Source organism: Rhinolophus hipposideros (genome assembly GCF_964194185.1).
Source record: "Rhinolophus hipposideros genome assembly, chromosome: 14".
Taxonomy (NCBI): domain Eukaryota; kingdom Metazoa; phylum Chordata; class Mammalia; order Chiroptera; family Rhinolophidae; genus Rhinolophus; species Rhinolophus hipposideros.
The window spans coordinates 36,307,474-36,331,114 of record NC_138060.1 but is presented as its reverse complement, the minus strand read 5'-3'; the positions used below and the strand labels follow the sequence as shown (position 1 = coordinate 36,331,114).

At 40.6% G+C, this 23,641-nt stretch overlaps 1 protein-coding gene across 16 annotated transcripts in view; it reads left to right on the top strand.

Moving 5' to 3' along the window:
• The window catches only part of NEK11 (NIMA related kinase 11), a 184,641-nt gene that overhangs the window by 86,546 nt on the left and 74,454 nt on the right, over positions 1 to 23,641 (top strand). For all 16 annotated transcript variants that reach the window (XM_081072875.1, XM_081072877.1, XM_081072881.1 and 13 more), the window contains 2 exons: positions 216 to 309; positions 5,329 to 5,443. In XM_081072875.1, coding sequence (XP_080929001.1) covers positions 216 to 309; positions 5,329 to 5,443 — 209 coding nt within the window. The remainder of the gene's footprint in view (positions 1 to 215; positions 310 to 5,328; positions 5,444 to 23,641) is intronic.

Here is a 23,641-nt window from a genome sequence, read left to right as displayed (position 1 = left end):
AATCGGGAGCCAGAGATCCTTTGTGTGCAGTACTTTAAAAGAGAATCACGTGGGTGCTGCACCGCACACCCATCGTCATGAGAGAAAGACCCGTTGGTCTGCCTTCCCAACACCCCAGGTTGGCCTGTTGAAACAGCGAGCACACTTACCTGTATAATATCGATGTGCTTTTAGAGAATTGCGGCTCTTTTTCTACATTTGCTTTCTATTTGCAGAAAGCTTGTGGAAGAAAAATATGAAGAAAATAAGAAACGAATGCAAGAATTGAGATCTCGGAACTTCCAGCAGCTAACTGTTGACATACTCCATGTAAGTACTCTTATTTTAAATTTTACATAAAACCTTCTCTTGCTTCAGATTTTTCAGATTCATGTGGCCAGTTGGGTAGGAAAAGGGACAAGGTAGAAAACTAAAGGCATCCAGAACAGCTTTGCCCAATTCCAGGAGGATGTACTGGGGTTCATTTTAGAATGTAGGCCAACAGTGAATGACTACACTAATTCAAAGCAGGTGTACTTAGAGATGGATCACTTGATCCACCCAATAAATACTGAATGTCTACTGTGCACAATATAACTTAATCAGTGCTGAATGAACAGTTGATGAGTTAAAATTACGACTTTGCAGAACAAATGTGTGTGTATCTAATTTTGAATTTCAGCCAGGCTATTGTTTCTTTATCTCTTCAGTCCATTGTTCTTTCTGACTTATTTTTTTATTCTTTCCCTTTTTACTTTGTCCCCTATCCATATCATGTCTTGTGTTAATAATCCCATCCCAACTTTGAAGAATTACCATAGATGTCCAATAATAAATAGGGTTGCAAATCCACATGGCACACACTCCAAATTCATGTCCTCTGCATCTCAAATCCCTGGATAGCAAATATTATTCTCTCTAATGGTTAAAAATATCTCCATAGGCCTTGGTGTAGGCTGTGATACTTCATGTAGTCTTTCTTCAGGGTCCTATTTGCACAACAGACATCAACACCAAATCCTAGCTCTTCTGGTGAAGGCATCCTGGGAAGGGGTCATTGTTATGGAGCACTTCACTGCTTCAAATTCTGTTTGTTCATTGGAGATCTCTGCCTCTGAGGGAGATTTCTTCCAAGCTCCCTGCGCCTCTGGGGATGATCCCTGAAGTCTGAGGGTGCTCATTCTGCTGTAACTCAGTAATCGGAGGGCTCCGAACCCTGGGGCATGCAGGAGCCCCCAGCTGCACTCACTCTCAGCCAGGCACAGCCTAGGAACACTTGTTTTCTGCCTTGCTCTGAGAGGTTATTCACCTTTCTCAATTCTTTAGTGGTTGTGAGTGCTTTAGAGTTCTGAAAATCCAAAGTTGGACCAGAAAGGGGGGCCAATCTCCTCTGACCTTAAGCGTCTCCCTCTGTTGGACCCTTTAGCAGACAATGTGGGGACGTTGGCGATATGTGTTCAGTCCCCCCGCCCTTTCTCCATCCATCTCCCACTCTGTGACATAAAGCCAGCTGTGGGGTCTGTTGTAGGCCCCAGACTCATGGGAGATGGGATTGTTCCTGCTCATGGAACCTGGTGAATGGAGAATTGTTGGCTGGAAGTGCGTGTGGTCAGCAGTGCTGTCAGAGCCCTACCCTGAGAAGAGTCTTGATGTCACCACTTGACCGCCCTCTGAACACTGGGTGCCTTTCTTCAGCTCCCCAGACACTTTCTAGGCCCTGAAATGATAACTTGTGGAGGTGGGTTGTCTTCCTTAGGACTGTCAGCTTTCTTCCCCACAGAACTGAGAACTGCAGATTCCCACAGGTCCTCCCAGGAAGTCTGACATAAGAATCTTGTGTTTGTTAATATATGTAAACAACTTGTTCAATCTACTGATAGAAACTGGGAGTGTTTTTTTTTCTGTAATATTTAGGGACACCTGGGATTTTATTCACTAAGGTTGGAAATTGAGCAGTACAGATATGGTAATATTTTTAGAGTACACAGATGTTGAATTATAATCTTGTACACCTGAAAATTATATAATATCATTAAGCAATGTTACTCCAATTAATAACCTGAATAACTTTCTTTACTCGTGAAATTACCATATGGCAAATAAAAATGTAGTTTTAAGTATGATCTTACATTTTAGTGTCTGATAATTTACTTCTTTGCTTTGCTTCATTGACCCTTCATAATAATCATTTTTGTATTATTTTTCATTTCTGATACGATTATTATCAGTGTTAAACAACTACACGATATTAGGTCCTGTCCCTCATATAAACCAGCAGGGATCTTTAAGTAACTTGGGGGATCTTTAAGTAACTTAAGTAACTTAAGACTGAGACCCGAGCGTGGCCGGTTAGCTCAGCTGGTTAGAGCGCGGTGCTCTTAACAACAAGGTTTCTGGTTCTATCCCCACATGGTCCACTGGGAGCTGCACCCTCTACAACTAGATTGAAACAAGTACATGACTTGGAGCTGATGATCGGTCCTGGAAAAACACACTTAAAAAAATACAAATAAAAAGACTGAGACCATGGTGCAGGCAGAATCTCAGGAGATTTTGTTAGCTATGCGTCTACATTGCTCCACAGAATATGTGAGCCAGACATGAGTCCAGATCTTGGCCCAACTTAGACAAAGAGGCTTTCACAAAGATTTTATGAAGTCCCCACTTATAACTTTCACAGTGTCTACCTAGTTCTTCCCAATTTATCCCCTTTCCATCAGCAAGGAACAGAGGGAACAGGAAGTGAAGTGCCTGATGCTGTGTTGGCCAGAGATGTTGGTTCATTCTTTGATCTTCTAAGATTTAGTCTCACCAGCAGCATCATTGGCCCTGAACTTCCCAGATGCATATTTCCTTAGTTTGCATGTTGGTGGGGGCAGGAAATGTTCCAGGCAGATGGTTTGCTCCTGAGGGTAAATCCTCTTCTAGCTGGTTGAGTTCTGCAGACAGGGTCCCTTAGCAGCCCCAGGTCTCTTGCCCTCTTTTGTGCAATTACATCAACCACTTCCCTCTAGCCCATCGATAGCATCCCATCTGCGATTTCAAATGTCAGCTCCTCTTCAGAAAAACCTTTGACCTCTCAGATCCACAAGCGATTGACCCTCCTCCAAATTCTTAGGGCTTATAACAAAGCTTCTCAGACTTCAAAATGCACCTGAATCACCTTTTGGTCTTGTTGAAATGTTGGTTCTGATTGCGTTGGCCTGGGATGGGGCCTGGAGGCTGCATTCTTAACAAGCCTCCTAGTGATTCTGATGCTGCTGGTCCAGGATCACACTCTGATGAATAACGGGCAGAAATTGTGGCTCTTGAAAGAAGTAGCTCACCTCAGATAAAGGAAGACCTGGAAAAGCCACTGATGAATATAGCTTATAATATCTTTAGGAAAGAAAGCATTTAATGGGAATGGAAGAAAAGGAGGAGCGACCTGAGGGAAGGCTTTCTTGTTCGCTACTGGAGGAGAATGAAGAGAGACCAGGCAGAGAAGAGCCAAGTTTCATCATATTCACAGGCACAACAGTGAGGCCCATTTAATGCTTTGCAGAGAACAAAGGAGGGAGAAAACAGGAAGCCAAACATTTAACAGAGGGATTGAAGGGTTTTAAATACTCAAGGAGAGTGATTGAGCTGAAAAAGATGCAAAAAAATACAAGAAGTTGAATTAATCAAATGGAAGAGGTTAAAGAAAAATGTGACAAAGAAGGAGAAAAGGAAGAGGAAAACGTTCCTGTCTTTGCCCATACACATATTTATGATTTCATTTCTTCCTGATCTCATTGGAGCTCTATTCTCTATTCTTCTTCCATCTCTCTTGCCAGCTGAAGCAAACCACTTTATATTTCAAAAGTAATTGTAGGAGATAGAATCAGAGTTAGGGCAGAGAATGGGCTAAATATGTCACCTTTTAAACATGTTCTAATAATTCTTTGAGGCATTTAGGAGAGTGGCTTGTTTTGTTTTCCAGACCCTAAATGATAGGGCTTTTTATTTTGGCAGACATTTTCTGCTTGGCTGAATTTGGACTTTGAAATCTTGAAGCTTAGTTGAATGTAGAATCATGTTAGGCACTCTTTCTTTAAAGGATGGTAGCTTAAAAACAAGTACATGCCATCGTACACACAATAAGGCCCGTCTTTCTTTTATCCAATGGTGTATACACTTGTGAAGGTGTCAAAATTGGGTTTCTGTGAAAAGTGCAGAGCAGGTCGAGTCTCCATACATGAAACAGTAACGTAGATCAAAGATGAGATCCAGTCCTTCTTTTTCTAAGAGAAGCAATTACAACCATTCTGTCTCTTTTCAAAGAGAAACTCAGCAAATCAAAGTCAGTTGAGAGTCCAAACACTTATTTTCAAATAATTTCTGAAGTACACATAAAAACACATTTCACAGTCAGTGTTCTTTGTTCTTAAAGTTCTCTGTGTGCTATCACCGATCCTGTGAAATTTCAAATCAGTTTCACCTCATGCAACAATTATTATACAGTACAATAAATGGACTTCTTAAAAATATTTTGACTGTATTTTCAGAAATGCTACACCACAGTGTGTCACAGTTTTGTTTTACTTATTCATTTAAGATTAGTTTGAACTTTCTGTTTTTAATAAGAAGACACTTTTGGAGTAGTTCTCTATGAGGTATATTTATCAAGGAAAATAGGTCAATTCATCATTAGCTCTAGGTCATAAACACACACACACACACACACACCTGGAAAAAAAGACAAAATCATTTATTGAAGTAACTATTAATAGTTACTTTGAGAATAACTTAATCTGAGAAATTTATTTTTTATTTTTGTGAAGTTTTGAATTCTTTCATGTGGCCTCTTAGATCTCTTTCTTTTAGGAAATTGGAATTCATAGAATCACAGAACTTTTAAAGCTAGAAGAGAACTTGGAAGACATCTAAACCAATACCTGTAATTTTGAGATGAGGAATCCGAGCAGGGCCCGACTAGGGTGAACTAAGTGTGACACCCTGGGTGCAAAATTGAAGAAGGTACTTATTCTCAGCTGCAGATCAATACTGCTCCTGTATGAGCCTGAAAGTCAGTGTCTCCCTCAGTTCTGGACCCTGGGCATTCTGCTTGTCTCACCCTTGTCATGGCCCTGAACCTGAGGCCCTGGGAGGTTAAATGCTTTGCCCAAGGTCACATGTCGAGTTGATTCAAGGCTGTTTCTCTTATCCCAACCTGCTTACTTGAAATTGGAAACATTGTCATATATAAAGAGAGGATTAGCAGGCTTTTGTTTCCAAATAATCTTCTAAACAAGAATATTATTTCATATTTGGTAGCACTATTTCCTTTTATCAGTTTCTCATGAATTGTTAATCGTTTTCCACAAGGAATTTGATGGTCCAACTTCAGAGAAGCTGCCTGAGTCTCAGCTCATTCCTTCCTTGGGCCTCAGCATGCTTGAGTCAAGAGGAGAGACCACGATAGCTGACCTTGGGGATTATGGTATGTGCTTGCAGAAGGGTGCTTTCAGTTGACACATGGGTTGGTGTGGCTGGCCCTGCGGGAGGCCTGGCTGGCCTCTGAGAGAAGCCCTGGGTATATGTGACCCCCTTCCATCAGTTTGCTAGAGCTGGGCTGAGACCAGGATGAAAAGCAGAGAAGCCAAGGGGTTTGTCTGTCTTCTCCTATCTTCTTCGTAATAGTGAAGATGCTTTAGAAGCTCACACCAGGCAAGGACCTCTTCTGTGCAGGTTAAACGGTGTTGTCGTTAACCTGACTTTGGGACCGTGTGTGACAGTGAGTTCCCTGAAGCGCGGCTTCTCTCCCCTGTAAGTGGTTTCCCAACCCTCATAAATTTAAAGCAAAGAACTGAAGTCAGGCTTTGGAAAAGCAACTATTTGGGTGTGCAGTCATTGGCAGAAAAAGATGTACTCAGAGCTGTCACCCAAATCGGAGGGATACCTCATAGCCTAATGATTGAAAACATGAGTTTTGGAGTGAAAAAAAGCTGGCTGTCAGGGAAGCCCCTGGCAACTTGCTCTCTCTAGGTCTCAGTTTTCTTATCCAGGAAACAAGAATAATACCTCCTTTAATGGCTTCTGGGAAAAACCAAGACTAGACATGTGATGTGTTCTTAGCTCAATGCCCCGTACACAGTACAAGCCAAGGAAAGGGAAGCAGGCTGTGACTCTGAAGAGAAGGGTAGGAATATGGGTGCCTTCTCAATCTTGTACATTCACCCTAATGCTTAGGACAAAGTGCCAGGATGTTGTAGACACTCAACAAATATTTCCTTGGTGGGTGGATGGATGGATGGATGGATGGATGGATGGATGGATGGATGGGTGAATGGATGAATAAATGAATGAAGGCTGTGTCAGTTTGAACGTCTGAGAAGCAGATGCCAAGATGGGACTAAAAGTGCAAAGATATTGTTAGGGGAAATGCCTGTACAAAAGGAAATAGGAAAGGAGCTGCAAAAGGCTGAAAGAACTATTAGAGCATGATTCAAGTCTTATTTCAAGTGAAAAGAGAGGAGGTTCGGTGGTTGTGTTCCGGTCTGCTTAGGCAGACAAAGGCAGCCAATGGCATCAGAAGTCCTTACGTCAAGTCAGCCTTCAGGGGCCTGCCTGGGTATTCCTGCTGCACTTTGGCAGTTGCCCGTGGGGAGGCGTAGTAGTCTCCGAGAGAATGTAGGCATGGGTTTGGGGGCACCGTGGCTGGGCCTTTAGCTAGCTATGCTCCTTGGAGCAGAGATCTGTGACATACATTCTCATGGCTACACAGTAGTGTAACAACTCTCTGGGGCAGTAGTTGAATCCTCTTCTCAAATTGAGAATGAAGGTAGTGAAGTTTGGATGGACTGGTCCTCTCAGCCCAGATTTGCATCTGACGTCTTCCGATGGAGCTATTAGAGCTTATGCCACCTCCTTTAGCTGTAAGGAGACCAGGCTCTTTAGGTTCGCATCTGCCAACTTTTAAAATGCTGTTGTGGGAGCCACCTGGCAGCCGATGTCACTGACAAATGTGTATGTCAGGTGGATTTGTATCTTAGACTTTTACATATTGTTTGTTGTTTTCCACAAGCAGAATATCCCATGGGCTTTTCTTTCCTGAGACTTAGGTCATTGGGCAGCACCGGATATGGACTGCTTGTGCTCTGCTGGAGGGCAGAGCCATTGCCATCTACAGAGAGCAAGCCCCAGGTCAAGAGGCTGAATGGGTGATCTAGGATCAACAAGTCTGGGCCCAGCCTCTGGGTTTCATGTAGGACAAGTGCTTATTACTCATTTTATAGATCAGAGCCAAGGATATTAAATAATTTGCTCAAGGACTCTAAAACTTCTTCTGTCTAGTGCATCACCCTTTCCATTTCCATCAAAGTGTATGTATTTGGAGGTAGTGGATAAGAGCAATAGATTTGCGAGAAACACACAAACACGTCAAGTGCATTGGACTTTCAAAAGGCAGAGATTCTTTGTGTGTCTCTTTGTTAATTATTGTGAACTGTAGTAGCTAGATTACTCCCTGTCACAGTTTCCAGCTGCTACCAGGAGACTCCAGCTGGTGTCTTACTTACTTCTCCTTTCGTTTTTTGCATGGAGGTTTTGGTATGGTAGACTGTGTGTTGATTTATTAGCCAAACCGGCAATGGTGAAATCTTCTCCTTTGACCTCCTTATAGCATGAGCTTTAAGGAAACTTCTTAGATGTCTGTAATTAGCTGTAAGATCCAAAATGCATGGTACTTTTAGTCGGCCAAAAGCCTTGTAACATACTTTTAAACATTTCCCTTATTGATTCCTCTCTGTAAGTGCGTATTTTCTGAATTCTGTTCTTTCTTACATTTTAAATTGAAAAGGGAGACTTAGAACTATGAAAATGTAACCTTTGGGTTGATGATTGATTAGAAGAATGGTAGGCAACTACAAGATGATTAGTGATCACACAGCTTAATCATGAAATTCTGAGACAGACTTTAATTTATTGATGAACCATGAAGTGGTTCATTGTTTTCCCATTCTCTTTGTCTTTTAGAAGAACTTGATTCCAAACTTTCAGCATCCAGAGGAGGTTTTTTTGTTGTTGTTTATTTTTTGTCTAGCATGTATATGTGAAATAAAGTTACAGTCATTTTTTTTAAAGCTTCTATACCAAATGTTTAATTAGTCTTTGATATTGAATTGGAAAATTCCCTCTGGGATGTAAGGAGTTAGTTGCAGAGAAAGAAGATAGGGTAAGAAGACATGATTTACATTTGTAATGCATTTAGTGGACTATAGCTGATTTAATCTAGCCAAAGTCACGGATAGCCAGTATAATCATATGAGAAAGCACAACTGGAAAATTAAAGAAATGATCCCCATTTAAATACTTATATGTAATGCTGATGATTTCTTGCACATTATTAATTTTTGCCAGGCACTTCATTGCACTCTAGCCTTATCTCAGCAACTCAAAGTTTGGTTTCCGAATAGCGTTTCTTAAGGGGAAAAATTTTTAAAAAGCGTTTCTTGCACAGCTGGAATAGCCTGAGACATGTGGGTCCCAGGCCCACCCAGAACGTGGCTCTCAACCCAGCCGTTCCCATGTGGAGGCTACACCAGAGTAGGCGTTGGCTGCCTGCCCACAGCCTGAACAGCTGGCACCTTTTCATTTCCTTTTCAGTCACTCCTTGAGCAAGCCCTGAGCGCCTTCACTGTGCTCAAAGCTCTGACCCAAGGGGGTCCTACTCTGCTTGCCTGTAGGATGTCCACATGCCCTCTCTAATTGTGGGCTGTTCTCTCACTTATGGTGTCATCCCTTGCTTTTAAATGTACAAGGAGAAATCAGGTGATTCGAACTCTGTTAGACAATGGTATATTTTTATGGTTTCAATTTTTGGAAAAGAAAACGTCTACTGACTCTGCAATTCCACTTATCGTTACCTAAGAGAAATGAAAATATGTCTGTAAGAGATCTGTATACAGATGTTTTTAGCAGTTTTATTCAGAGTACCAAAAATTAGAAATAATTCAAGTGTCAATCAACAGGTTAATGGCTAAACAAACTTGTAGTTTATTTGTGCAATGTAATACTACTTGGCAATAAAAAGAAACAAACTGTCGATACACACAATCATATGGATGAATATCAAAACCATTATGATGAGTGAAAGAAACCTCAAACAAAAGAGTTCATGTTGAATAATTCCACCTCTATGAAGTTCCAGAAGTAGCAGCATTTATCTATAGTGATGGAAATGAGGCCAGTGGTTGGCTGGGGGTTGTGGTGGTGGAAATCGACTCCAAAAGGGCACAAGAGAAAGTTTTGTAGTGATTGAAAAGTTTGATACCGTGGTTATGGTGATAGTTATCCAGATGTGTATATTTGTCAAAACTCACTGAACTCTATATATACCTATACTTTAAATGAGTGCGTTTTATCGTCTGTAATTTATACCTCAATAAAGTTGATTATTTAAGAAAACATAGATACCCAGGGAAAAAAATGAAGAAAACATGATAACTAATGCCCCTCAGTCTTTCTTTTAGCTAAAGACTGGCCGGAAGAGACTTGGGTGAGGTTGTGAAACCCACTGGGAAGGAGTCCTATTACTTAGGACACAAAGTCCTTACTCCTGAAAATGATCACAGGGTTTTCTTCTAATGTCAACACAACAACGTTGTCTTCCATAATGAGTGCTAACAGATTTTGAGGGCCTTCTCTCAGGCAGAAAATTGGCTACTTAAAGATGAGGGTCTGGGATCCCTCAGCTCCTCTTGTCAGCCTTTATAGTGGGGGACCCACACAGGTGTGGCGGGCACCAGACCAGCAGGACCCAGTCCCCATGAAAGCAGCCTGAGCATAAAAGAACAAAGAACAACAGCTCAGACTCCAAACTCTGGCCCAGACAGAGAAGCTGGTGGAGCTGCTTGTCTCGTTAGCCCTCAGAAAAGAAGACCAAATGCCAGGGGTCACTTCTGTATTCCTAGATGTCCCACCGCTTCCAGAGCTTTAGATGTCTTAAGGACTTGATTTATAAATATAAATCAATGGTACTTTTGTTTCAGATTTGTCACGTATTCCACTGAGTTATATTTGCGTTTCTGCCTGACTCGTATTTACTCCTGCAGTCACTCCCTAATTTTCTGAGCTCAAGAGGATAATTAGAATGAATCTAATATTGAATGAAGATGCCCTGACTCTCCCCCTGAGGCATTTTTAATAATTTAGAGTGTTCCTTCCACATGACAAACTGGGTAGGTGCCTCTAACTGAAATTCAAAAGATTATATCTAATAGGAAAAATTAAACTGGATGCAGAATAACACCTGCCCAACCAGCCACTTCACTGTTGTGTCCTCAGCAGACATAATAGAAACAAGAGGAAAATCAGTCCCCAGAATATCAGTTATTCATAAAGGAAGGCAGCACCCATGGACATTTCAAAATAAGTTTCTCACCTGGGAAAGCTGTATGTGATTCCGTGGTCCATTCCTTAACTGTGTATAAATTATGCAGTAGTTATTAAACCAAGGGCCCTGCTGGTCAGGCAGAGAGCATCCTTAACTGGCCTGGCTCAGCCTATCGTGATTCAGGTTTGGAATTAATCAATTAAGCGGAAAATTAAATGAGCATGAATGATAGCTTTTTTTTTTTTTTAAAGATTTTATTGGGGAAGGGGAACAGGACTTTATTGGGGAACAGTGTGTATTTTTCCAGGATTTTTTCTAAGTTGTTGTCCTTTCAATCTTAGTTGTGGAGGGTGCCGTTCAGCTCCAGGTCCAGTTGCCGTTGCTAGTTGTAGGGGGCGCAGCCCACTCTCCCTTGCAGGAGTTGAACTGGCAAGCTTGTGGTTGAGAGCCCACTGGCCCATGTGGGAATCGAACCAGCAGCCTTCGGAGTTAGGAGCATGGAGCTCCAACTGCCTGAGCCACCGGGCAGGCCCATGAATGATAGCTTTAAAGTAGGATAGAATACAAAATAAATAGGGTGCCAAAAAAATGTATACCTATTTTAAGAAAGGAACAAACTATGAAAATTGTAACAAAAGATGAATACAAGTCACATTTGACTCCTGCAATAACAAGAGGTGCTCAAAGTGGTTACCATCAGCGTCCAGACACTTCTGATTACAGTGAACTACTGCTTGATCAACGTTGACAAAGTGTCCCCTTGTGTACATTTTGTTGGCACCCCTGGTATAATAGGCTAAAACTTCATACAATGCGTGCTACAGGCAGCATTTTGGACATACCACAATATGGTTTTCCTTTAGATGATAAAATTATTTTTCATGTGTGCAAGTTTCACAGCTGTACTCAGGGCTGACATGCCCACCATCTAGAGAGCATCATTATGATATCCAAAGGAAGCCCAACTGCCCTAGAAAACCGATACGGCAACATCGGATAGTATCTGCTTCCAGTCACATAACCATCTGTGAGTCGTGTTAATTTGTTGTCGAAGTGATTGCAATCTTTTGCTTTGGTGTTTAGGCCAGACTTTAGGTATTTGTGATAGGCATAATTTAAATTTGTCCTCTCTGATCTCTGTAAAAGGGCTTTATGTTTTGTTTTGTGGCAGGGAGAGCCACATCAGTATTAGCTACCTCCTAGATTCACTTGTCAAACTTTTATTTTTTGAAGTGAAATAGCATGTCTCCAGAAAAGAAAAAAAAAAAAAAAGCTTTCCGGTAAGGAACCGTAGTATTTAATACCTTTTGTCAGTATATTCTGACTTTTTCACTTGTTAAAAAAAAAAAAATTCAAACATAAAAATAGGAAACCTACAAAAAGGTTGAAAATAATTGTCATGTTTCGTAATAGTATGTTTATGTATGAGGAGTATAATGAATTTGACTTATTCTTAAACAGTCATTCTTCTGCGTCTGTACAGAAAGTGTGTTTGTGATGTTGCCAGCATTTGCAGCTCACCAGTTAGGCTTGTCTCTGACATTGCTAGGTCGGTTCTTCACAAATTCATCTTCCCATTCTGTGCATTGGTGTCCACACGTCAGAGTACAGTGTTATGAATGTGCAGTGTAACTCTACATACCCAGCTCCACAGCTAACCTTGATCATCCTTTCCTGCTAATACCTTGACTGGCCCGGCTTTCTCTTTCTGGCTTTACATTCTTGATGGGAGTTTCTTCTGACTATTAAATATCTGGCTAAGTACATGTTTGTAGATTAGTTTAAGGTGCCTGCAGTCTTTCACTGCATTTTGCATCTGAGCATTTAGGGTTGTAGAGATCAAAATGATTTTACCCCTTTTATATCTCAGGTTAATTTCTCCTTTGAATTTAGGGGAAATAAACAAACCCAGCTCCTCTTCCCCAGCTTACCTCTGCATGACCCGTTTTCCTGGCTCCAAACAGCGTAGAATTAAGTCAACTCCTCTTCTTCTCTCTACCCTCTATCTCCCCACGACCTCACTTTAAGATATAATAAGTAAGCAATTTGCATAAGCAGTTGCTTATGGAAAATGATGTGCAGTTATATATTTGGCCTCCTTTTATTTGTGAGATTACATATTTTGAACAAGACTAAATTTGTGTGTTCATGGCACCCTGCGTGAGAAATGTTAGTGGTATACTCAAGAGGGTTAGAAAGTGACTGCTGGTTAAGAAACAGCAGTGTGTGGATAAACAATTTTGTATTGTTTCCCTTGGCCCCATTCGCTGTGTGTCATTGATGAGGAGAGTGGGTCAGTGCCCTGATTGCACCAGCATGCTCACAGGCCACGTTCTCACCTGTTCCCAGAACTCCATCGTTCTCTGCAGCCATCTTGATGTCATCCCTCTTACTCACCTCTTACTTTTTACTCTCAGGAAATCATACTCCTACAGTCAGCGATCTCTCAGCTCAAAATTCCACCCAATAGGCATCACATTCAAAGTATATGTCTCCTGTTACATTGACAGTATTCACTGTTTCAAGTTTGATGGCACCCCTGAGAAGCGCTCGCCACACGGGGGGGTGTCACCACACAGCAGCTGGGAGCCCACAAGCCCGGCCCTCATTACGCAGAGTACATCTGAGGACCAGCGTCACTCACATCCTGACAACTCGTTAAAACAGAGACTCCCAGACCCCACCCGAGAAGTACTGGGTTAGAAGATGGATTTTTAACCAAGTCTCAGTGATTCAGACGCACATTAAAGTTTGGAAAGCACTGAGCTAGACTGTAGCCCAACGGGAACATGGGCCACGCCTGCCTTAGTCGTCATTGTGTCCTCACCTCCTGATACAGTCGCTGCTCTGGGCTGCCGTTTGGGAAACATTTGTTGGATGAATGACTAAACACAGGGAATAGTTCTTATAATGCTTTTTGTCATAAACAGCATATATTTCTCACAGAGATTAATGTAATTGAGGAAGTAATAGAATAACAAGTTGTCAGAAGAGGCTAATTTGTGTACTTTGGTGTTCTCCTATAATTTTTTTTCTCTTTCTTTTTAATGGTAATCTAATTTTACCAGATGGATACTGGAAAGATGAAAAATAAAGGAGTTTCAGAGACATGGGAATGGAAATCTTCCAGGCATGCTTTTTGAGTCCCGTAGCCGTTGCCTCTTTCTTTGTAGATAACCCCACATTTAAATAATCTCTCATGTAAGCCACTAACAGTGCAAAAATATGGTTTCCTCTTCTGCAATAACTGTACAATAGTATTTAGTTTAATAGAAGTGGTCACATTACCATAAGGTAATTCTCCCAGATGCCTTAATGTATTTGCTAAATGTACACATTATGGGAATAAAAGGGTTTTATAAAGTATAGTCTGTGTTACAGGTGCACACTTGTCCTTTTTGTTTGCAGCAGCTTAGTCTCCCCCATGGAATCCAAGTATTTTACATATGACAGAGCATGAGCAAACACTGGTTGGTGGATTACTCTGTTTTTTAACAGGCTTGGTAGGATCTCTCGATGAAAATATTGTTTGGTGGTTGTGTCATGTGGGTCCTCTGGGAAGCAGACACTAAGGCAGACTTAGAAGTATAAGAGATGTACTGAGGGTATTTCTGTTGCAAGAATAACGGGAGTGGGATCAGGAGCAGATAGGAGTCTTCAGACTGTGATGCAAGCCTGACACCTATGAAAAGGAAGGGGGGTGGGTAGGAAGAGTTCAGACGTCACTGAAGCCCTGAGACAGCCTCAGGCAGCCCACTGCGGTGCTCTGCATCGAAGACTTCCCTTGACGAACCCCACATTGGGCAGAAATGCTGTACCCTACCATCTCTACCAGCTCAAATGCTCACCAGATTCTCAAATGCTGCAGTTGGAGGCTGTCAGCCCGCCGCACGCCTCGCAGCTAGCTGTTCAGCAAGTTCTTGGAAGGAGATCAGAGAGGTATCCCTCGATAGACCCCACAAAGGTTAATTTGAGTCATTCTATATGCTTGAGATGAATAAAGGAGTATTTGGATAAACAGTCTATAATTCTATACTTTTCTCTGACTTAGAGTACCTGACCTCCAATAAAGTAAGAATAGCTAAAACTTTTGGAATATCTATAGATATTTCACCAAACTGCACTAGACTGGAAGCCATAGGTGTATTTCATAGAGGTTTGGAGCCAGACTTTTGTCTTTTTCCCACTTCTACCTTTTACCAGCTGTGTGGACTTGGGAAAAAAATAAATTTAATATTTTCAAGCCACCATTTCCTCACTGTGTAATGGGAATAATAATAATACCCACTTTGGGGGTTAAGTGGGGAATAAATTAGATGGTAGAGAAGGAGCTTAGCACAGTACATGAAACACAGAAGGTGCACAACAATTTCTTACTAAAAGAATGCAATATCAAAGCACGCTGCATGTTTTCTCAAGCTCCTCATAGAATCTTTGAATTGGTTCTGAATAATATTTCAGTTTTTAACCATCCTGGAGGCCTTCTACTTATAGCTTATAAATATTGTCACTATAAATATGAATTAAGTATGATTTGGAATATTATTACTTTTACTTGCTATAGATTTTTTGCATTTATGAGAACTATAAAAATCACTTAAGTTGGTTAGTTCCACCTGCCAAATTATGATCTAATTATGTCCATCTGTATATGTTCTTTTAGTACCAAGAAAAATTATCTTCTTTGTCAAGACTGTAGGCAGCTCCTAGAATCAAAGCCACGTCCCTGCAAATATGTGTGTTCTCCTGTTGGTCAGTCAGGGATGTCACTCTTCTACCCAGAAGTAGAACCTGGGACCAGATTCTTTCTTTGAAAGATGCTCCTTTGCCAGCCATCTCCAGCCCATAGAATGACAGCTAAAATTTCCAGCTATTTTTCTCTAAATACATTATACATGCAAATATATTTTGTACTAAGAAGCATAATAAGGGCAAGAATATACATTAGGTTTTCCACCATTATCTCATTTGGGATTTAGGCCAAATTCAGTAGATTAAAGTATAGAGCTTCATAGGCATAATCCTGACTTTCGCAATGCCTGCGGGAAATGCATGCAGTTATTTTTATGGACCTGTGCTCTGGGTTTGTAATGAAATCAGGAAGTTTGTCTGATACATATGGATTTGTTCTGCACTCTACCTTGGTGGGTGTATGCTCATGTAAATGACTTCCAGGTCTTAAACAACTTGCTCTGAGTTTTCTATTAGTTTCCCTTACGTTAGAATATAAAGAAATTTCATCAGGCTGCTTTTCTGTAGCATGGATTTCTAAGATAGGGAAAAGTCTGCGCCCATTTCAGATGAATGTGTGATTTTGCCTCCCTTAGGGCTACACGTGGAATTAGAATATTCCAGATATGATTCTATGTGGGTAGTTAAATCATTTGATTCCTACCATGAATCTGGTGAGATAAGCAGGCCATATTTATTTTAAAGAAAGCCATGCCCAAAAAGTAGCATAGTGACACATTCAAACAGTATTTTTTGACTATCATATGTTGTAAACAACTATAAAGTGTCTTCATAATTTTCTGAAATTTGTAAGATATTTTCTTAAAATTTAGTTGGAGCAGATTCTAGATTACCCTAATAATATAACTTCCATTCCTTTTGTTTTTAGTGCGAGAGAAAAGTGGGAATTGTGGTTAGAGGGTCAGTGTTGCTTTTATCTTGGGTCTGCCACTGCTGCAGATTATGCCTGTGATGTCATTTATTTTATCAAGATGGTGGGGAGGGTTTGGAATTTCTGCTCTGATGGAAGGCAGGCTGGGTGTGACCCTCCACTTTGAGGGACCAAGGCTCAGTCTTGTGTATGCTCAGAAGTCAGCAGGTCTTAATAATCTGAGTCAAGCTACATCAAACACAGAGACTGGGGATGGCCACCTGGCTACTCAAGGTGACTTTGGTTGTATGTATTCTGAGTCTGAACTTTCTAATTGGGCTGTTTATCGAAATCCTTTATGGATTCTCAGAGCCTATTGTATACATCTCCTTCTAATCTTATGTTCAGTGATATCATGTGGGTAGCTTGAAATCCACTATGGTGAGAGTAGTATTTACACCAGGGAAACTGGCGCATGCCACTAATCAGGGCTTCTCTCTCCATCAGAGCCAGTTATTAAACATTTATCAGCTCACCGCTGGCAGAGCCCCACTCCCAGAGCTTCTGATTCAGTAGGTCTGGGATGGAGCTCAAGAATTTGCATTTCTAACAAGTTCCCTGGTGATGCTGCTACTGCTGATTTGAGGAGCACACACTAAGAACAATTTGTCTAAAACTAGGCTGTCCAATTTGATAGCCACTGGCCACATGGGGTTACTTAATTCAAAGTGTAATTACAGTCATGTGCCACATAATGTTTTGGTCAACGACAGACTACAAATATGACCCGTAAGTGGTCCCGTAAGATTATAATGGAGCTGAAAAATTCCTGTCACCTAGTGACATTATAGCCGATGAAAAGTCCTAGAGCAACGCATTACTCATGTGTTTATGCTGATGTTGGTGTAAACAAACCTACTGTGCTGCCAGTTGTGTGAAAGTACAGAACATATAATTATGTACAACACCGAATACTTGATAATAACTGACTGTTACCAGTTTACGTATTTACTATACTATACTTTTTATCATTATTTTAGAGTGTACTCTTTCTACTTATTAAAAAGAAAATTTGCTGTAAAACAGTATGCCGTGTTATGCCGGCAACGGCCTCCTACATCTGATGTTTATCACATCTCTCGATTGCATCATTTTCTCTTGTGCTGGATAGAATCTTATGTTGTTTTTGTACAGTGCTGTGCTGTACTGGCCTGTGGCCTGGGAGCAGTTACTATACTGTATAATCTAGGTGCGTAGTAGGCTATTTCATCTAGGTTTGTGTAAGTGCACTCTGTTTGCACAATAACAAAATCACCTAATGACACATTTCTCAGAACACATCACCATCATCAAGTAGCTCGTAACTGTAATTAAAATTAAATTAAATTTAAAAATCTGGTCCACAATCACATTAGTCACATATCAAGTGCTGAAACTAATACAATGTTATATGTCAATTATATCTCAATAAAATTAGAGGAGAAAATGCTTAAGAATCACATGTGGTTAGTGGCTACCACAGTGGACAAAACACTTCCAGAACATTTCACCATAATGGAAAAGTCCTATGCGGCAGCACTGCTCTGGGATAAAGTCTTTCCACCTCAATTTTTTTGAAGTTTCCCAGGTAATTCCAGTGGGAAACATGTTTCACTTGTCACCACAATTATTAAATTTTGATCTTATATTTCAACTGTCTGAAAATCAAAGTTCACAAAACATTCTGTTTTCCTCATTTTCTAATTCTTAGTTGGGAAATACTGACAACACATATCAATAACTCTTTTTTGTACAAAGTACAAAGAGGTAAAGATGAAAGAATTATTGTTGAACTGGGACCCAGCCCCAAGTCCCTAATACTTTCAGCCCAGTGAAAGTTATTTTCTCCTAAATAGAAGACAGCTTTCCGCTAAGTGGAAGAAATGATGACAGGTGTTTGGTTGCCCTCCTATCTCCAGAATGTATCCGGGCCCAGTACCGTGATCACATTAGACAGCCTCAGACTAAACATATGGCAGGTGGAAGCCCCAGAAGCCTTTCACACTTTATCTAATAACAATTCCCTCCTTACCAGGGAAGGACACAAATTATATTTATTGAAATCCAGTTGATCATGTTAATGAATCGGAAGTGTTCAAGCCAGCAGATTACACAAAACTAAAGAGAGGATAGAATTTAATTAGAGGTGAAGGTCAAGTGAAATAGTCAACAGTCATTAGTGACATCCGTGGAGCAAGTTACCAAAACCTGCGTCCGTGAGGCTTACACAGGCAGGTGAGGCCTGACAGGTGAACCAGGGAAGAGCGGGCCTGGAATGACGTCTTGTGTGGGTGTGCTTCTTGTCTATTGTTGGTTGGATAATGGTCTGGTTAGCACATAGCCTGGCACATGGAACCATGCTTTGTGAGTTCCTATCTCCAAGGTGCTTGTGTGGTCTAAGCAATGTCTGTTCATTTCGGTTCCTATGTGACTGAAATTTTACATTCTTTGTAGTGATTAAAAAAAAAAAAGGCCAGTGGTGTTTCTTTTTCTTCTGAAAGACTGATTATAATTGACTGTATTCTCTCAAGTGGCAGTTTGCCTCTCTGAGCTTCAAAAGCTTTTGCCTTGTCTGGTTCCGTAGAAATCTCTTCAAAACCACCTGTTTGTTTGTTTTTTCCTTCTTTCCTGGCTTCCTTTTAGGAATTCTGAAAGTCTTCCTTTTAGAGATTTCCCATGGTCATTATCTTTGTAGGCACCATTGTATCCTGGTAACTTTGTATCCTGACCCATCTTCTTGCTGCAGGTACAAATTGGGCTTCCAGATCCTTCAGCAAAGCTTTCTGTGAATACCACTTTCATCAACATTCAAACTTCAACAGCTATTTATTGAGCACCTACTCTGCTGGGAACAGAGAATACAGAATATAGTCATAAGCCAGCCAGACACATAAGTTCTACTCTTGTGAGCCTACAGTGAAGTTTTTCTCCACCCAAAAGCCTTTAATTACTTCCTGAAGTGGGTTGAATTGTGGTCCCCAAAAGATATGTTTTTTCGGGACCTCAGACTGTGATGTTATTTGGAATAAAGGTCTTTGCAGATGTAATTGAGGTAATGATTGTCAGATGAGGTCACTCTGGATTATGATGGGCCCTAAATCCAATGACAATCCCTTAGAGGAGAAAACAGACACAGATATACACTGAGAAGATGGTCTGAAGACAGAGTTAGAGACTCTAGTGGTGCACTGTAAGCCAAGAACACCGCGAATTGTCAACAGCCAGCAGAAGCTAAGAAAGAAGCATGGAACAGATGCTCCTTTAGAGCCTCTAGAAGGGACCAACCCTACTCTCACCTTGATTTCAGACTTCTGATCTCCAGAATTGGGACAGAATAAATTTCTGTTGTTTTAAGCCACCAAGTCTGTGGTACTTTTTTTTTTTTTTTTTTTTTTTTTTTTTTTTTTTTGATATTCAGAATTTTTTTTTTTTTTTTTTTTTAATTTATTTATTGGGGTGACAATTGTTAATGAAATTACATAATTTCAGGTGTACAATTCCGTATTACATCATCAATAAATCCCATTGTGTGTTCACCACCCAGAGTCAGTTCTCCTTCCATCACCATATATTTGATCCCCCTTACCCTCATCTCCCTCCCCCCACCCCCCTTACCCTCTGGTAACCACTAAATTATTGTCTGTGTCTATGAGTTCTTGTTTCTCATTTGTTTGTCTTGTTTTTGGTTTATATACCACATATCAGTGAAATCATAGGGTTCTCTGCTTTTTCTGTCTGACTTATTTCGCTTAGCATTATATTCTCAAGATCCATCCATGTTGTCAGAAATGTTCCTATATCATCTTTCCTTAACGCTGAATAGTATTCCATTGTGTATATGTACCACAACTTCTTTATCCATTCATCTATCGAAGGACATTTTGGTTGTTTCCATGTCTTGGCCACCGTAAACAAAGCTGCAATGAACATTGGAGTACACGTGTCTCTATAGAGAAATGCTTTTATATTTTTGGGGTAGATACCCAGGAGAGCGATTGCTGGGTCATATGGTAATTCTATTCGTAATTTCTTGAGGAACCTCCACACTGCCTTCCATAGCGGCTGCACCAGTCTGCATTCCCACCAACAGTGTATGAGGGTTCCTTTTTCTCCACAGCCTCTCCAACACTTGTTGCTATTTGTCTTGTTGATGATAGCCATTCTGACTGGAGTGAGGTGATATCTCATTGTGGTTTTTATTTGCATTTCTCTGATGATTAGTGATGTTGAGCATTTTTTCATATGTCTATTTGCCATTTGGAAGTCCTCTTTAGAGAAATGTCTCTTTAGGTCCTCTGCCCATTTTTCAATTGGGTTGTTCGTTTTTTTGTTGTTGAGTTTCATGAGTTCCTTGTATATTTTGGATATTAGACCCTTATCGGAGGAACTATTTGCAAAAATCTTCTCCCATTCAGTCGGTACCCTCTTTATTTTGTCGATGGTTTCTTTTGCTGTGCAGAAACTTTTAAGTAAGTCTGTGGTACTTTGTTGCAGCAGACCTGGGAAATGAATATGTCCTTCACTTGTAAAAACACATGAATCCTTTTTTCCAATTTTCATGTAGTTATCAAGAGAGCAGTTTCTGTAGTCAGACTGGCTGGGTTCGAGCTCTGGATTTGCCAGTCACTAACCATATAATTTGGGTCAAATTACTAAACTTCTGTGCCTCAGTTTCTTCATCTGTAAGGCGGGAACAGTGTCTACGTCACAGTGTTGTTTTGAGAAATAAAAAAATAACATATAAAGCACTCAGAACAGTTGCTGTGATGCTAAATAATTTTTAAAAATTATTTTACTACTATATTACTAATTTTTGTTAATGGTAAGGCTTATAGAATCTCTCATAGCTAGTCCAGACAGGTGTTTTGTTCTTTTTTCCTCACCCCTCAACTCCCATAGCACTTTGTCTCTCCAACTCTTAATCACATACTACCTTGTGATTATATTTAACTTTCTACACCAATATATAAATCAGTAAATATTTACTGAGGATCTACTAAGTGCAAGGTATTCTGCCAGCCACTTCGGAAAACATGTGTTAATGCCATCAGGGAATGTAGAATCTTAGGAAATAAGTATGTCTACAATAAAGTGACCACCAATAATTTTGAAAGAATGGGTTTTATTCCAAAGTATAAAGAGGACTGAAGAGATTATTTCAAGTACAAATTTTCAGGAGCAAACTTCATCGAGTGGCATGAGCTAGGTAGTGCTGTGACCAGACCAACCAGCTCCATCCTGTAGAAGAAGGCTGGGAAAGGGGTGTAGAGGATATAAGTTACTCAGTGCTGAGACTTAAGTTGATTAAGTAAGGCTGAATCGTAGACTCTCTCTCCAAAATTTACCATGAACTAGAATTTTTTTTCCACTTTGCCGTTTCAATGTTTATTTCTGATAACAAAACTTGACAGCACACAAGGGGGGAAAAGTAATAGACAAGGAACAGCAAAAAAATTTATCTTGCATGCCACTTTCAGTCAACAGAATGTGGCTCTCTAGATAGCTATGTTTAGAAGGAACCTGAGGTTTCAGCCTCACTCAGGGGAAAGACTATTGCAACTGGTTAGCAATATCCAACGTCTCACTCAACCCAGAAGAAACCAATGGCCCCAAAGCTGGCAGCAAACTTAGCAGTGGCTGTACCACCAGGGCCAATAATGGGGCTGGGGAAACCTGGAGTGGGCATTCGGGTGGTATCTGGCCCAGAAGGTAAATGGGATTCTGGACGAAGGATCTCCAAAATCTCCTTCCTTACCCAAGGTCAGCAGCTCAAACTCAATGTCATCCCAGCTCCCGGGCCCAGATACGGCCTCATCTCCAATCCCCATGCGGGTTCTCGCCTCAGCCTGGGCCTCGGCCTCAGCGGCAGCAGCGTCCAGAGCGTCCAAGGCCTCGTCTGTGGCCAACATGAACTGTGCAGTCCAGTCGCGAGGGTCTCTCTTCTGAACCTCTGCAGTAAATCTCAGCACTTCCATCTCGCTAGTCTCCTGGTCGGAACGCAGGCCCCAGAGGAACTCATACTCAGGAGGGTTGCTGTTGGGCATTCATCTACAGTCCAGGTACTTCTGCATTACAAACTCATAAGTGAGAATTTTTTTTTAAGCAAAAGTTCATTAGCAGCAAATAAACTAAGACCAGGATATAACCTCATTTGTTCATTCAACTAAAAACTATTGATCAAGCACTCACTGCCCAGCATTTCCTATGCACTGAGAATTGTGAACAAGATAGTGAACACAGGAGACAAATATCTCAGCCTTCATGGAGCCTACTACATTCAACTGGGGGAGATGGACAGTAAGTGAGATACATGTAAAATGTTGGAAAGTGTTGAGTACTCAAGAGAACACATAATGCAAGAAGGAAGATAGAAAGCTTCAGGGAGGGGTTGAAATTTTAGATGGGCCAAGAAAGTGAATTTCGAATAGACTTGAAGAAAGTGAATGAGTGAGCCAGTAGGTATCTTGGGAAGAGTGTTCCAAGTATAGGTACAGCATTATACAGATCTCTAGAACTTACTCATCTTGATAGACTAACACTTTATGGCCATTGGTTAGTAACTCCCCATTACCCTCTCACCCCAGCCCTTGGCAACTGCTATTTCATTCTTTGAGTCTATGAATTTGAGTATTTTAGATACCTCATACAAGTGGAATCATGCAGTATTTGACTGGCTTATTTCATTTAGCATAATGTCTTCAAGGTCCATCCATGTTATTGCGTATTGTGAAAATTAACTATATTTTCCAAAATAAAAAGAATTATTTAGAAGAGTGACATTGTTTCACATTTTTACAATTTAAAAATATAATTGGCTTAGTAAAAGGCAGCTGTATTCTCATAAATGCTTTGCATTTTGACTATTGTGATATTACATGTTATGTAGTACCTGGAAAACTTCACTGTGTACTCATGAGAGAATGAGAGTGAAAAAAGCAAACAACATCTTAACATTGTTGTGAAAACAGTTTCGATTTTGGACTGCCCTGAAAGGCTCTCAGGGACTTCCAGGGGTCCCTGGACCACTCTTTGAGAACTGTTCTTCTAGGCATGAAATGAGACACTGCAAGATTCAGCATTAAATATTCCTGGATATGGTGAATAATTTCTCCATTTGTACTGCCCCGTTCAACAATTTTGAATAAACTGGAAAAAGGATAATGAAGCAGCAGGAGCCCCTTTCATGAATACGGTGCTCTAAGGTAAAAGCCCTATGCTTTTTGAATTTTATGGGTGTGAAATCATTAATGAGCAGAAATAAGGTTGCCTGTGTTAATGTAATGGTCATAAAAATCTGCAGTCTTACTGAGATGATGCACTTTCCTGCATTAATTGACATCATTTTATGTGCGAAGTAGGTGAATGCAAGGCCTTGAAATTGTTTGAGGGGACTCCTACAGGGATAATTGTATGGTGAAGTGTATTCATTTACTTATATCTTTCACCCTAAAGAGTTTGGGAGTTTCTAAATCAATCACCCGAATGCCTGGCTCCAGCGTTCGCCTGGCGCAGCGGTTTGTCATCTCTGAGGAATCTCAAATAAGATGCAAATTGTCCGATAAATTATTTTGTGTTACTCTTCAACTTTTCAGAAAAATAGTCCTTGGAGTGCTGTAGCATGAGCAAATGCAATCAGTGCTTTCGAGCAGGTTAACTTTCAGCTT